Source organism: Ambystoma mexicanum, chromosome 4p, assembly GCF_040938575.1.
Source record: "Ambystoma mexicanum isolate Mex_15411 chromosome 4p, UKY_AmexF1_1, whole genome shotgun sequence".
Taxonomy (NCBI): domain Eukaryota; kingdom Metazoa; phylum Chordata; class Amphibia; order Caudata; family Ambystomatidae; genus Ambystoma; species Ambystoma mexicanum.
This window is the reverse complement of record NC_090927.1, coordinates 374,967,204-374,983,636: the sequence shown is the minus strand read 5'-3', so window position 1 is coordinate 374,983,636 and position 16,433 is coordinate 374,967,204. Positions and strand designations below refer to the sequence as shown.

Sequence of the window (16,433 nt, the reverse complement as noted above, 5' to 3'; positions counted from 1 at the left end):
TTTCATTCTTGATTTGGGCAAGGAGTTTGCTAACATAACTGACTCTCCGAAAATTGGGCAAAGGGAGATTAAATGGTTGTTGTATGCCGACGACCTCCTCTTATTATCCAAAACACCCTTGGGACTACGTAATATGCTACGAGCATTGGAGAAATATGCAAATTGCAATAAAATGACCATAAACATCAAAAAGACCCAGGTCATTCAGTTTGGTAGCTATAAACAACTAAATAAGAAGCTTGGGTGGCAATTAAATAATCAAGAGGTGGAATCAGTGTATGAATACACATACTTGGGCATAAACATTAACAACGATCCTAGTGACCACCCATATGAGGTTACCTTGATGTTGAAATGGAAGAGTTTGATATCTCAGTCTAGAATCATCAATGGCAAATATTGCAAATTTACTATCGCCCCCCTAACAGCTTACTGCAAACAAAAGGCTTTGCCAATATTATATGGTGCAGAAACAAAAGCAAATAAGCCTAATAGTTATTGGAATAAAAAAGAAGGGGCATATTGGAGGACACTATTAAAACTTCCTAAATCTACACTTGTAGCCCTGTTAAGACATGAACTAGGGTTAATATCTTTACATGCCATATACAAATGGAAGGTTTGCATGCTTTACAGGAAATGTGCTTCGGATAAACCTCAATGGGTTGCTCATACAGCTGGCAAGTTATGTGAGAACATCAGAGGATAAATTCATTGAGCAATGGAAATTACAGGCGCAGGAGTTCATGCAAGAAGCAGATACAACTGAAAATGGGCTCTTACAAAACCCAGACAAGTCGGAGCGTAAAATGTGGGAAATGGACTAGATTGGGACTGGGGAAACATGTTACAACTATAAATGTTTTAAACAAAACCATTAAGCCTTGAAATCTTATGGGACACCCGAGGCTTACCTATTGAAATCGCCCAACGTAATGTATCGAGCAGGACTTCTGCGCTTAAGATTGATTCTGTGGGAAACTAGAGAAGTTACAGCTAAATGGGTCAATGATAATAAAGGAATTAACATCTGCCGATTCTGTAACATCCAAATAGAATCCCTTGAACATATCATTACTGAATGTGTAGAATTAGAGAGCATAAGAAGCAAACATGTTATGAACTTGTTTGTGCATGATGCATATGGAAACTAAAGTCTTATGGAAATATGTAGATCATGTGTATTCGAGGACAGTGGGATATGCCACAATGAATTATTTGAATGAGTTGAAATTAGAGAATGACATAAGTAATGTTGGAAATACCACTGAATAACTAGGATGTGTCATAATGTGTTCATTTCGGTTTCTTTTTAATCAGAAAGTTGAAGGTTTTCATCATTTTATCTGCATGTATGGTTTATTTTTTGTTTACTTTTATTCAATTTATTGTGGTCTGTTGTAGTAGTTTTCTGCTAATTTTAAATGTCTGATTGAGGTAAAATTATGTAAATGATGACAACTGTTCTTGTTCATTTATCTATAAATCTGTTTTATATTGAAAGGTTGAATGTTTCAGCCAAACCAATAAAAAAAAAATATATAAAATTGACTGGTTTAAACATATGATACTTGTATGATGCAATACATAAATTGGTAACTGTCAGCCTTAGAAGAAGAGGTGCTCGAAACACATTGTCATTCCGCAATTGAGGGGATATATAAATTACACACTATTGAGATATGCAACCACAGATCTGTTATAATTGTGAATCGGTACAGTAATTTTCCAACACGAGTGGACATAACAGGAGGTTTAAGCCTTAGAAGAAGAGCTGTGGTCCAAACACGTGTCGGCTGAAACCAATTCTACTCCCATACAATATTCCTTGGTGTAGTGATTGCATCAATTGTTTAACTTTTGATATTAGGGCTTTTCATGCATCTACGAAGGTGCAGGTAAAGAGCTGGGAGTAAAACAGGTCTGTGTGCTTGCATCGCCCTGCTTATTTTACAGCCCTCCTATGTACATTAGGCCTTAAGTGGTATTAATTTGTTCTCGCCTAAAATTGGCCATTTTCCAGTGGTTGGCATGCACACATCCATTACTTGATCACTGACAAATTGGGTTTTGACATACTATTATCGCTCCATTTGATTATTCTAAAACTAATGAGCTAATGATCAGTATTGACAAATCTAAGATCATGATTATTTCGACACAAATGTCTGAAAAGTAACTTGGTATGGAAATTAGACCTGGAATTGGTGAATGTGGTATCCGAGCACACTTGCTTGGGTATGAACTTTTACGATAAGGAAAAAACCCATTTCCTGTAAAGTGACCACTGATGAAATTAACCCAACCATTGCTGCCTTAAAACATGTTCATACTAGCTATAGGGAATGTCCACATATGGCCTTGAGACAAAGCTAGATGCGATAGTCCGGTGGATCCAACTTTTGGGAGTACGCCTTGAACGTTTCCAATTGTTGTCCAATGGTTTTATCTGCTTGGATATTAAATACAGTGACGGGGATCCATAAAGCCTGTTTTATCATACAAATAAAGACCAATGGCGAATTCTTGTTGTATTGGGTATAAAAATGAGTTGGAGTCCAAGGTTTCTAGTCCTTATGAAGGACAGAGATCAGTGATGAGCTTCTTTGGCACATTTTGTTTTACTATAGATCTGACCCCGACCTTCACTAATGATGAGAGTATGCATAAGAGAAATGAAAATTAAGGCTAAACTATGACACTGAAATGAGAAAAGGAACATTTGTATTTGTATTTTATTAAATTTATATAGCGCTTTAATCCAAAGAGCTTTACAAGAGGAACAAGCAAAACATAGAGCAAGCATTATATAACAATTGAATCAAACTAGAAAACAGTACAAGGAATAATTACATTATTGAAGATGTTAAGCGTGAGTGGAGAGGGGTGAAAGTGAGTAGGAGGTTTAGGGAGGTGAATGAAAGAGATAAGATTTTAGAGAAGTACGAAAGGTAGGATAGCAGGGAGAAGAGCGGAGAGGGAGGCGATTCCAGTGGAAAGGAGCGAGTAATTGGAAAGAGCGAAATCGGGAAGGGGCGCATGGTGCAGGAGGAGAAGCGAGTAGGAAAAGGTCAGCGGAGCGGAGAGAACGAGAGGGAGTGTAGAAAGAGAAGGGAGGGTAGGTAAGGAGGTGCAAGACCGAAGAGAGATTTGTAGAAATGACAGAGGAGGTTGAATTTGAGTTGGGAGTGGAAAGAAAGCCAACCTAGTGAGGTAAGAGCAGAGGATATGAGTCATAAGGTGAGAGAAGGCAGAGGGAGCGAATGGCAGAATGGTAGACAGATTTGAGGGGGGAGAGGTGAGACCAAGGAGAAGAGTGTAACGGTAGAAAAGAGGAGGGAGGTGATTAAGAGTTTAGTAGCGTGAAAAGTTAGGAAGGGTCTAATTTTATAGATGTTATAGAGATGAAAACGGCAAGATCTGGCAGTAAGGGAAATGGGGTGAAATAGAGAGGTGGGATCAATGTGAAAACAGAGGTTGCGGGAGTGAGGATGAAAGGAGAGTTGAGAGGGGAAAAAAAAGAATGAAAAAAGGGGGGAGGCAGAAGAGCGTTGGCAGGGAAGAATAGGACTTTGGTTTTGTCAGCATTAAGAGTAAGCAAGTGAGAGGACATCAGTATTTAATAGCAGAGAGGCAAGAAGAAAGCTTGTGGTGGATGTCGGGAGAAAAGGAGAAGGATAGGAAGAGCTGGGTATCATCTGCATAGAAATGGTGTCAGACACCAAAGGAGGAGATAATAGGAGCAAAGAAGGAAGTGTAAAGTGAGAAGAGGAAGGGGCCAAGGACAGAACCTTGGTGGACGCCATGGTTGAGAGGAAAGGTTGGGGAGGTGCAGCCTCCCCAGGAGACTGCAAAGGTGCGGTTGGATAGGCGAACCAGTTAAGAACAGAGTCTTTGAGGCCAAACGAAGAGAGAGAATTAAGGAGAAGAGGGTGGTCAACAGTATCAAAGGCAGAAGAGAGGTCAAGAAGGATAAGAATAGAGGAGTCCTTAGAGTAGCAAGCCGAAAGGAGAGAGAGTTGAGAACAGAGATGAGAGCAGTTTCAGTGGAGTGTTGGGGCGGAAACCAGATTGCGTGGGGTAGGGGAGTGAATGATTGGAGCTGTAGGTAGAGAGTTGAGAGAAGACAATGTGTTCAAAAAGTTTAGAGAGGAAGGGTAGGACAGAAATGGGGAGAAGTTGGATGCAAGGTGGGGATTGGCAGAAGGTTTTTTCAGAATAGGGATGATAGTTGCATGCTTAAAAGGAGTAGGAAAGGTGGATGAAGATAGGCAGATATTGAAAAAGGAGGCGAGATAGGGTATGATAAGGAGTAGATTTTAGGAATGAGGGATGTAGGAATGGGGTCCGAGGGAGAAGCAGTAGGATGAGTTTTAGATAGGAGGAGGGCAATTTCAGGTTGAGTAATAGGAGTCAATGAGGACATGGAGAAAGGGGGAGGAGTGTAAGAATGGGAGGAGAGGATAGTTTGTCGAAGATTGAGTACTTGATTAGAAAAGAAGGTGGCAAGATCAGAAAGAGAGGAAGCAGTGGAATGATCGGGGGAAGCTGAGGAGAAGTCGAGTTAAGGTTTGAAAGATACAGCGAGGCTGAGAGGCCTGAGAATGGAGAAGGTCAGAGGTAGGAGCGTTTAGCAGAGTTGAGGTAGGAGTCGTAGAGGGTGTGATAGGAGAAGTATGCAGCTTGGTTGGAGGGGTTGGGGTGCTTGAACCAGTGTCGTTCGAGGCGCCTGGGAAAGCAGCGCATGGAGGAATGATATGATAAGGCATTTATAACGCGCCTATACACAAGTGTTTCAAGGTGCGATGAGGCAAAGGTTGGGAAAACAGTGGAAGACAGACAACGATCCTGCTAGGCCAGGTGTCATTCAGATCGCGCAAGTGCGAGGGTAGGGAAAAAGGGAAGAGTGCCAGGGGGAAGGGAAAGGGGAAACTGCAGTACATGGGATAGAAGAATAAATACGCTAAATAAAGACGGCCTGATGGTGGCAAGTGTAAGGTAAAAGCAGACATAAGTGCTGGTAGGGGGGACTGTAGGGATACAGAACCAGTCCCTAAGTGCAGGGGGTTGCTAGGGAGAAAGGGCAGGTGTGCAAAAGTCGGGACCTGGCCCCAAGATCAGAAAGGGTGGCCAGGTAACCAGTGCAGATTCAGCAGGGAATTTCAGCAGGGGAGAGAGGCAGAGAAAGCAGAAGCAAAGAGGAAGGTTTTGAGGTGTTTCCGGAACCGGAGATGGTTCTCCTCAAGTTTCAGGGAGGCAGGAAGGCTGTTCCAGAGGGAGGCCCCTGCCGATGAGAGAGATCGACCACCAACTTGTTGTTTGGAGAAGCGGCTAACCCTGAGGGAGTTGGAGGCAGATGAGCGAAGAGCCCGAGAAGGAAGGTATTTAGGAAGAGAGAGTTGATGGGCTGAGAGCCAAGGTTGAGCAGGACAGTGAGAAGGACGGAATGAGGAGAGTGGATAAAGAAGATCAAGGGTGGAAGTGAGAGGAATTTAAGGTGGAAGAGGCTTCAGTGGCTGAAAGAGAAGAAAATTGGGAAAGGGGGGGACAAGGAGCAAGATGCGAGGAAAAGAGAAGGGTTGAAGTTGTGTAGATCGCGCCGGAAGAGGGTTGAGGGAGAGGAGCGGGGGAGGGGTGGGTATGGATGAAGGAGAGTAAGGAGTGGTCAGATAGATAGTTGGGCAGAGTTGATATAGGAGAAGCGATGAAGGAGGAGGTAAAGATGAAGTCGATGATGGAACCGGATTGGCGAGTAGGTGGGCAAGGGAGGGGGGAGAGAAAGTAGGAGTTATGGATAGATAAGAGAGGAGAAGTGGAGGGGTTAGAGGAGATATTTAGATTGGAGTCGCCAAGTACAAGTAGTGGGGCAGGGGTTGATGAGGCTGAGGAGATGTCAATGTCCTCATAGAAGGAGCCGACAGGGCTGGGGGTAACATGCTGGGTAACAAAAAAATCATCAAGTGAGTTTGCAACGATTCTTCCTCAAATGTACAAATCTGCTCCTTATACTTCTAGGTTTCATGATAAGGTGTTCATAGCTGTGTATATGGGGTTTAATTTACTCACTACTTTTGAAGTCTCAAGACCTAGACAAAGTTGGCAGTAGACAATCATATGTTCAACTATTGATCATCTGGAAACTGTAAACACTGGTTGACCTCATGCGATTTTTCAAAAGACAATATACTAAGGCATTTTAACCAATTTGTATATAATACAGAATCAATTGCCAATTGTTTTTGGGAACGATGTACGACAGGTAATCAAGTAGCACTTTCTATTGCAGCAACATTTTTATTGGAGGTACTAAAATTGGTCAATATTAATTATAATTTTGGATATTTCAGAAATTATATGTAATGTTTATAATTTTTGAAAATTAGGGTGTTATTTGTATTGTGTGCTTATGGTTTTCTGTAACTATAGAAGTAATAGTACATTTAAAATCTGCTTTTCTTTCATTGCTGGATCTCAGGGCAGACATTTTGGCTTGTAAAGATTTCCTTAAAGGTTTAGGTGGAGGTTCATAAAAAGTCCTATACATGGACCTCTTTGGGGTCCTGGCCAAAGCTTTTCCAGGGCTCAAGTAACTGGTGCTTCAAAGTAGATCCTCCGACAGCATTCACATATGCTTCCTGATCTTCATTTCTGTATATAAGCAGTGCATTTCCTTCACTTTTATAGACGTATGCCTTTTAATCAGTAATATGCCATGCAAACTCTAAAGGCCAAGCAACCCAAAGCACAAAGTTGCAAGGGCACAAAAAGAGCGAGAAGGTGAAAAGATTTATGTATTAGCTCACACATTAGGACATTTATAGATATTAAAACTGTAGTTGCTTTACTCGATCTCCCTTTGCTAGTTCAGAAGGATCTGCAGCTTTTCACTATGAAACTATTTGTAAACAATTTTAATATTTGGATTTTTAAGGAGTATTGTCATGTTAAATTGATGGTGGTGTGGTAGTTATGAGCACAAACATTCATGGTACCCACGATTCTGAAACGTGTGGGCCCCCAATTCTATATGGCTAATAATGCCAACTACACTGGGGTGAAGGATGAAAATAGAGTGTCTCTCTGGAACTGAAAAAAAACACACCTGGGTACGAATCTGAGTTTGCGCTGTGTGAAAACAGTTCCGTTATCCCCCACTTTAGAAAATCGGAAAACAGGCGTTTGGCAGCACTGGAGTGAAACTAAATGCAGCTCATGCAATGGAAGATTTTATAAGATATATTTTATTTATAGCACGCCCATAAAAAAGTGTTTCAAAAGCGAACATCAAGAAACAGAAGTGCGGTCAGCAGGTAGCAGTGCAAGTTTAAGTGCAGAACAACAAGTGATAGTGCAGGTAGGGAGACTAGTGTTACAGATGCTGGGTTGCCGGAGGGCAGTGCAGGTGTGCAACTGGGAGGGCAGAGACCTGCGCCCATGGTTCAGAGAGTGGCCAGGTAACCAGTGCAGTATCAGACAGGAGAGCAGCAGGGAAGAGAGAAGGCAGAAGCAAAGAGGAAAGTCTTGAGCTGCATCCGGAACCGTAGGTGATTCTGCTCAAGTTTTAGTGAGGCAGGGAGGCTGTTCCAGAGGGAGGCGCCTGCCGAAGAGAGAGATCTGCCCCCAGGTTGTTTCTTGGAAAAGCACCTGACCCTCAGGGAGTTGGAGGAGCGAAGGGCTTGAGTAGGAAGATACTTCAGGAAAGCTTGAGATATTTTGGTCCCAGGCCCCAGAAGGCCTTGTGGGCAATGCAGTGGGTCTTGAATTTGATCCTTGCAGCCACTGGGAGCCAATGGAGAGATTTCAGTGCTGGAGAGATATGATCCCAGGGCTTGAGGCCGAGGACAAGTCTCACAGTCCTGTTCTGGATAAGTTGCAGAGGATGGAGAGTAGAGGCAGGCAGATTTAAGAAGAAGCTGTTACAGTAGTCAAGCCTAGAGAGAACTAGAGCTCAAGGGTTTTGTACGATCGGACTGAAAAAAAGGTCAGAACGTACAAAACGACCAAAAAATGCTACCACCAAAGGTTCGAACACCAAAAGTTTGAACCTTTGGTCGTAGCATTGCAGGTAAGTAAAAAACTATTTTAAAAGACTGCAGGGGTATCCCCCGCAACACCCCACCCACTATACTGTGTGGCATAGTGAGCGGGGTGTTGTGGGGGACATCCCTGCAGCACACCCGCCCAAAAAGAGAAAAATAAAATTAAAAAATAAATTAAATGGGGGCTGCAGGGGTTTCCCTCGCAACACCCCGCTCACTATACTTTACAGTATAGTGAGCGGGGGAAACACCTGAAGCCCCCGTAGTATGTATGTGTGTTCGCATGAGAAAGGTGCAAACTTTTGGTAGTTCGCACCTTTCTCATGCGAACATTCCGGCCGCGGCAAAATCACCCGCAGCCAGATCACTTAGAAAAGAGCTCTAGAGATAGGGGGGGGTAGGTCAGGAAAGGGAGAGTACCTCTGAAGAGGTGCAGTTAGTAATTGGACTTCTTAGAGACGTCAGAGATTGAGGAGAAAAGGAGAGTGTGAAGTCGAAAATGACCATGAGGTTCTTAGCCTCGCAGGAGGGGGGCCAAGGAAGGCCGTCCAGAGTGTGAGGGGACGGAGGGGTACAGGTGTGCCAATGAGGAGGATCTCCGTCTTGCTAGCATTCAGGCAGAGATTGTTGGCGGCGCACCAATCTTGGATTGCAGAGAGGCAATCCGGGAAGAGAGAAGGAGAAGAAGAGGTAGAGGGGAGCCTGAAAGCGAGTTGGGCGTCATCTGCATAGCACTGGAAGTTGGAGCAGAAAGCAGCAATGCGGCGAGCGAGAGGGGCCAGGTATTGGTTGAACAACCAGGGAGAAAGGAACACAGGTGGAGAGATAAAGGAGAGGAAGGACAGGAAGGATCCAAGTTGGACCTAGGAGGGTCGGTCAGAGAGAAAAAAAAGTTAACCAGGACAGGGCCTGATCAGTGATACCCAGATTATCACAGAGCCGGTTGAGCGGGATCGCATGGTTAACCGTGTCTAAGGCAGAGGAGAGATGAAGTAGGATTAGGACAGAAGAGTGAGTAGTATCAAGGTTAGAGAGCAGGTCTTCACAGATGTTCAGGTGAGCAGTTTCCGTGCTTCTGGCTGCTCTGAAGCCAGACTCATGGTCATGGAGACAACCAACAGATTCAGTGTGAAGATTAAGCTGGGAGATGGCCAGCTTTTACAGGAGTTTTCCCAGGAAAGGAGTGATAGAGTTTGGTGATAATTAGCTAGAAGGGAGGGGTCGTTTCTGGGCTTCTTGAGGAGAGGGTGCAAAGGTAATGCTTCAGGGCGGAGGGGAAGGTGCCGGAGGCAAAAGAGTGGCTGCAAAAGTCAGCCAAGGCAGGGGCGAGGGTGTCAATGTGGTCCTTGATGGTTTTGGAAGAACAAGGAAGAACCTGTTTAGATGAGGTTTTCATAGATTGGACTAGTCAAGAAACCTCATCGGGGAGAAAAGAGGAAAGGCTGAGAAAGGAGGGGGGATGGCACAGGGGGGCCAGAGAGAGATGAGAGCGTGGGGGTAGAAGCAGGAAAGACCGAGAGGGTGGACAGGATGTCATGAGTTTTGGAGATGAAGTGAGAAGCCAAGGCCGTACAGAGGGCCTGGGAAGTGACAGGAGAGGTAGAGACTGCAGCAGGATTGGCCAGTTCCTTGCAGATGTTAAAAAGAGTTAATCCGAGTTGTTAGATGCCGGAGAAACACGGGCTTGGATGTGAGCTCTCTTCTTGGTGAGGACTGAGAATCAGTATTGCCTTTGGAGCAGGTAACAGGCCAGTTTGTCAAGAGTGTGTACAGGATGCCCGCCATTTCCTCTCAGCCGCCCTACACATGTGTTTAAGGGTGACGAGGTCCGGGTCATACCAAGAGTTGAACTTGATTCTAGGCTTCATGCAGATGGGGCAAGTGCATCGAGAGTATCAGAGATAGCCGAGTGGAGCATGGAGAGGGCTGTGCCAGGGCGTGAGTCAGCCAGAGGTGCGGGGGGGTGGGGAGAGAGAAAGATGCTGCGAAAGCCTCAGCTGACACACGCCTCATGGGTCGAATGACTGAGAAGGTGGGTGGCAGTTTGGGGGTAGGCTTGGCTTGAGGGATAGGGAGAGAGGGTTTAGGGAGAGGAGGAAGTGGTCGCTCCAGGAGAGAGTGGTGGTGAGAGGGTTAGAGAGGGGGGGAGGTCAAGTGTTTTCCCTGCAGAGTGAGTCGGGCCAGAGGGAAGGTTAGAGAGGGACATTTCTCAAATGTGGCTTGGGAATCAAGTAATCAATTTGAAGCAGGACAAAAGCAGGTGTGACAGCGGCACAGCCAAGTTATTTACCAGGTAATTAGCCCAAGGAGAGTGAGAACTTCCTAAGAGCAGATTGGAAGCATAGGTGTGTTTTGATCCAGGAAAGCTGTATTACATCATGAAAGAAAAGAGTAAATCACTGACAGTCGCATCTGAATTAAATTAAAGCAGTTGGAAGTGCATCAACTACCAGAAGAAATTATGAAGGGGCGACTTGAGGATTTGAAGCACAAAGATTTTTCTGCTGGCTACCCAGATAAGATTTTGATATGGGGGAATTTTACTCAGCTTTTTAAAGGTGGGAGTAAAATGATTTTTTGGGGAGCAAAAAAGTAAGCCCAATTTCGAATGGGAGTATTTTTATAAGCGAGTAAAACAAATATGTAACTGGAAAATTGAATGTTTTGTAACACAAATTATTCCTTTGTACCTAGTTTTTCATACACAAAAAAAAAAAAAGAAGAGGCATGTTTACCTCTGCATATCTGGCAGTAATAAACAGTTTCATTCTGTGCAACTATGTACACTAGTGTTCGAAACATATCCATTGGAGCCGTGTGGATGAAAACTGGGGGCACAAGTTCCAATGTGCCCGTTTCTCTTTTTGGGGTGTGCATTTTACTCCCCATTTATATTTTTGGGGAGTATTTGCCTATTTTTAGGGAGTAAAAGTGGCTGAAACAACCCTTATCTGTAGGGCTCTGCCTAGGAGATAAACATTTAACCCTGGCCATACTACCCATTTGCAATATGGCATGTACAATTTGAGATTTGCTACACCTCTACTAATAGAAGCAAGTTGCTTTCAACTGAACCAGCCTGCAATCATAACACAGCCAGTACCTCAACTCTTAGGGCCCATTTCACAGAAGCTTTTATAATGGCACAATTCTATTGGAAATCGCTCTGTAAATTAGGCCTTTAGTCTCCATGAAGTCTGAACCTACCAACGTACGCCACAACACCCTACCCTCTGCTGCCCTAATGCCGCCTTTGCTCACTTTGGCAGGAAAAGACAGAATAAAGGAGCATAAAATGTCTATGCCATCTACCCGAGTGTCCTCTAAAGCATAGAGGATCCAAACACTCAAGCATCCTATAGCGATGTCAAGAGTCCAAATATCAAATGACCTATTGGTAACAAATCTGTGCAAATACTCTTGGTGCATCACAAAAGGAAACACATTTAGTAAGAACTGAATGAACTGCACTTCAGAGTTCATAAAGGTGTTTCCTATAGCAAAATCAAATATTGGTAACATTTGTAACAAACAGAACCACACCAGGAATCTGAAATAAAAACAGATTCATTTTAAAATGTGTTCATTGTACAGTTTAATTGGGCATGTAGAACATTTTTTTGGAACACATTCAAACACGTACATACCAGGAACAACTAGTCCATTTTATTTGGGTTTAGGTTAACCTTTACAAAACAGGAAAGAGATGTAACTGCAGTCACTTACATCGCAGATACAATTTCGAGAACACATTTTCCACAGCACTCCGTTTTAGACATCGGAATATAGGAGATACCAATTTAATGAGGATGAATTAGAGGAACCCATTTGTATTCTAAACCATCACTTCGATGTAAATGTAGACCAATGTGAACATATGTCCATTGCAGCGTATGGCACTCCGGAAATTACTTGATGAGTCCCACCATTACTTCGCTGATATCCCATAATTTTCTTGCAACTGAATCATCCATAGCTTTAGGTAGTAGGTCTTCTATTTTACAGTCCCCAAAATACTTTCCTGATACCCCCTCTACTTCAGGAGAGGAGGCCAAATAAATGGACGTTTGAGCTCCTTCCAACGGCGTTTTAAAGAAAGCCCAAGACACTAAATTGAAAAGGGGTTTGGCCAGCATTGGCATGCTAATGTATCTGCCTAAATTTGTTCGGACAATCCCCGGATGCAAAACATTTACAGTGACGCCAGTTCCTTCCAGTCGTCGGGCTAGCTCCCTGGTAAACAAAATGTTGGCCAACTTGCTGCGGCTGTAGGCAAAGCTTTTATTGTAGCTTATTTCGCTGTTCAAGTCATCAAAGTTAATCTCTCCATATTTGTAAAGTTTAGAGGAAACTACAACAATTCGGCTCGGAGCAGAGCGTTTTAAGAGACCAAGGAGGAGATGTGTGAGTAAGAAATGTCCCAAGTGGTTGACACCAAACTGCATTTCAAAACCATCTTCAGTCTTCATGTACGGGCACTGAAATATTCCTGCATTGCTGATCAACACATCCAGTCTTGGTTCTTCCTTTTAAAAAAAAAAGAGAAAACAACCACCATAAAAATAAAGAAATGTGATCTCAAAATGTTCCGAGATAAAGAGATACTGGTTTCTTAATGTAAAAGCAGTCGTTTCTCATATTAAACAATCTTAAAAGCATAACAAAACTTTAGAGCCACCTCCTTCTACCCCCTGGGCAGCAATTCTGCTTCATCGCTAATAACATTTAACAATCAAAGCAGATTAGAGTTGCTGGTCCCTTTGTTAACACTGAGAACATAGCGCTAAGGAAATTACCTATATATCCTTCGCACTATAAGGAGTGAAGGCATATTTGCTCATATTTTGTAGACATTACAAAAATACCATTGTGTAGAGCGGCAACAATATCTGTGTAGTGTAATACGGAACATAGCACTCTGGAGAGAGATTATAATTCACAAGTAAACCTATACAACCAGTTAATTTTTACCAAAGGACATGTGCCCTCTCTTTGTGCCAGTGACTCAATAGTTCACCCAGGGGTTGATGGGGTGCACATATTGTGACGGACCAAAAAGATAACATGCATTTATAAATACTTAACAGCAAAATATGTTTCTATAGTTAATAGTAAAGCAAGGAGTACAATGTTTTTTCTTTGAAGTTCAGACAGCAATAACATGGAACTTAGGAAGGTTAACCTACGTATTTAAAACCTGGTACTTTATTGTCCAAAGCTTGGTATTTATTTTTACATGTATATAGCGCACACAACACACAGGCATCCAGGCGCTGTATGCATAGAGATGGGGAGATGTTAAGTGGTAGAATAGACAGGGAGAGGTTGTTATAGTAGTTACAATAGAATAAAATGTCCTAAGAGTTTCTGAAAGCGGGCGGCAGTGGTGCGGTGCCCGGCGGTTCAGGTTTCAGTTAACGGAACAAGCTGGAATTGTTTTCTGAACGGCCAGTAGTGAGGCTTGATGCGCAGGTGGGGGGGTGCATGGGCGGGAGGTTGTTCCCAAGCGGGCATGACTGGAAAGCTAGAGCCCCCAGCGTTTGAAACGCAGGGTGGTTAGTCTGTGGTCTAGTAGGTCTTGAGGAAGTCATCTTAGAAATCCTCTGAGAGAGATAGGGTGGTGCAGTATTAGAAAGACATCAGTGAATTAAAGACAGAATTTTAAAGTTGACCCTTTCTCTGATCGGTAGCCAGTGTGCTGAGACAACGTTGCGTTTAGATGAGCTCAATGTTGCTCCGCATTGTTCTGGAGTTTGTTTAGGTTGCGTTCTGAGGTACCGGCAAAAAGGATAGTCTAGCTGAGAGCCAATTACTGCTCTGGCAATAGTCAGTCGGTCTTGGGCTGAGAGGAAACGCTGGCTTGCGTTCAGAGTTTGGTGGTGTGGGCTGTTGAGGAGGCAACGGCGTTGACTTGGCGGGTCATGTTGAGGCTGGAATCCAGGTAAACGCATAATATTTTGACAGAGGTGGAAACTGTAATGGAGCAGGCATCAATGGTGTATGAGTGGAAGACTGGATCGAGTTTGGCAAGACAAGAGAGGGTGGGGGCGGGGGATCTACCATCAGGATTTCTGTTGCATCATTCAAGCCAAGCTGATGCGAGGCCATCCAAGTTTGGATAGTGTCGTAGATTTTGTTGATGTAGCTGGAATTTTGATCATAAATCCCTGAGAGGGGAATAAGGATTTGTGGGTTGTCAGAGTAGTTTATGTATGAAATGCCCAGAGTGTCAAGGTGGTCGAAGAGTGTTTTCTTTATAAATGTTGTATAGAGTTGGGGAGACGCATGAGCATTATGGTACCCCACAGGGTACTTGTGTGCGGCTGCGTGCCCAGCATAGACACAAGCTGTTCTGTCCGCTAGAAATGAGGCACCAGCAAGAGAGAGAAGTTAACAGCTGTAGAAGGTGGTGGAAAAGTGTTTGGTGGTTGACCAGATCAAATGCTGCACATAGGCAACATAGGTAGAAGGAGGGCTAGGTTGCCATTATCATAGATGCTGCGTTTCCCTTCCTTTTTCTTTCATACCATGGATTACAAGAAATTCTGTTGGAACCAGATCCAAATCCACCCAATGCAGTGAAGCAAACTCTCCAATCAGGCTGAACATTAATACTAGACTGATTGAATGGGCATCATAAACACAAGAGCACATTAACCAACATGTATTTCTCTGAACTATTTGGCAAATTCTATTTAAAGGGATAGTTCACTCATGGTTTAAAAAGATGGGCCATAATCAAAAATATATTTTAATATATTCTTAAAGAAAGTTACTATGTAAAATTCTAAGGAAATGAGGCTCAAAGTCAGAGGTTTTAAGCACTAGGAGGTAACACTTTTGTGAAATGAATGAGCTTCTTGTACTGATGTTAAGCACTGCTCTTGCAGCAATAAAGCAAAAGCCCCCTAGTGGGAGCTTTTACTTATTATAGCAGAGATTGCTGTCAGCCCCTGCCATGTGCTACAGGTGAGTTTTTATTTTCTTTTGCCGCTTTCCCCGTTTTCTCCCGGGCCGAGCGAGCCCGGGAGACAAAGCGAAAATCCTGACAATTATAATAACCTTGGTGCACGTCGATCACGGCGTGCAGCGCAGTATTCATAATAGCTGTGCCTTTTGTTTTGAGTCTCCCTGGCTCGAGTACTCATAATTGCAGCAACTTGTTTTCAGTTTCCCGTGCTCGGGGAAACTTGAAAACAAAGTCATAGTAATTATGAAACTCCACCGGCAGCCGGCAAAGTATTTATAATTGCTGTGCGTTTCATTTTACATTTCCTGTCTTCCCTAGGCTTGGGGAGCACAGAAAACGTCAAATGAAAGTCAAGGCAATTACTGTGGCAGCCTCGCCTCTTCATGTTAAGCTCTGCTCTATGGCAGCAGTAAGCAAAAGCTCCAAGTAGGGGGCTTTTGCTTGATAGTGCCACAAGAGCAGAGCTTAACATGAACAGAGGAGGCTGCTTCTTTTCACAAAATGTATGCCCCCATTTAAAGACTTTGAGCCTCATTTCCCCAAAATGTTACATAGAAACTTTCATTAAAAATATTATATTTTTGATTATGGTCAATCTTTTTAAACAATAAGGTTTTTGAGTGAACTGCCCCTTTAAGCATCGATGGATAATGTATTTAGCAGAAGCAAGACTTTCCTGTAAAAATACACATTCTATATTAAAACACGAGAACAGCTCAATTATCATCTACTAACATTGAGTCACATTGTTCTCTAATAGGGGTCTTTATTTAATTTATTGAACATTTGTATGGCGCCTATACAGCAAATGTTTCCAGGCGCCACAAGCCAAAAAAGGGGTGGGTTCGGGGACAGTGGAGAAAACAATAACCGTCCTACTAGGCCTTGTAACATTCGGATTGTGCAAGTGCAGTAACATGAAGTGAAGAAGGGACAGGGCCCCATGGGATGGGCAATTGCAAGGGGGACCCAAAGAGGGCAAGTGCCAAGGGAGGAAGTGGTAGGGATGAAAGTGCGAGGACGCGGATGGACCAGACTCAGTGGGTAGTCAGGGAACGGAGCCAGAGGGCAAGTGCTCATGAAGGGTTCAGGGGGAAAACTAGTCGAAGGAAGGCCAGGCCCCGGCAAGACTCCCAAGTATCGCAGCAACAGGTGGAGGCTAGCGAGGGGGAGGTGTTAAGCAAAGTTTGTATGCAGTACCCTTTGGGACCACTACACAAACTATGACTACAGGTGTAAGCAAACTGGTATATGTCTGTACTACACAGTTTTGGTAGCGGTGCTGACCAGCCAGGCTTATCTCAAGAGGGGAATGTGAGCTGTAATGGTGTTACACAGAGGTCTAAAATCACAAGTGTTCAAATAAACTCTTACACTCAAGGTTTCTCGGTTAAACATGTATTAATTTATTTAAGTCAGTTATA

The 16,433-nt window shown here is 43.5% G+C and overlaps 1 protein-coding gene across 1 annotated transcript in view; it reads right to left on the bottom strand.

Annotated features, from left to right (window-relative positions):
* Positions 1–11,617: 11,617 nt before the first annotated feature.
* Positions 11,618–16,433, bottom strand: part of RDH14 (retinol dehydrogenase 14) — a 33,202-nt gene continuing 28,386 nt past the window's right edge. The window contains exon 2 of the mRNA XM_069605921.1: positions 11,618–12,565. Coding sequence (XP_069462022.1) covers positions 11,948–12,565 — 618 coding nt within the window. The 3' untranslated portion in view covers positions 11,618–11,947. The remainder of the gene's footprint in view (positions 12,566–16,433) is intronic.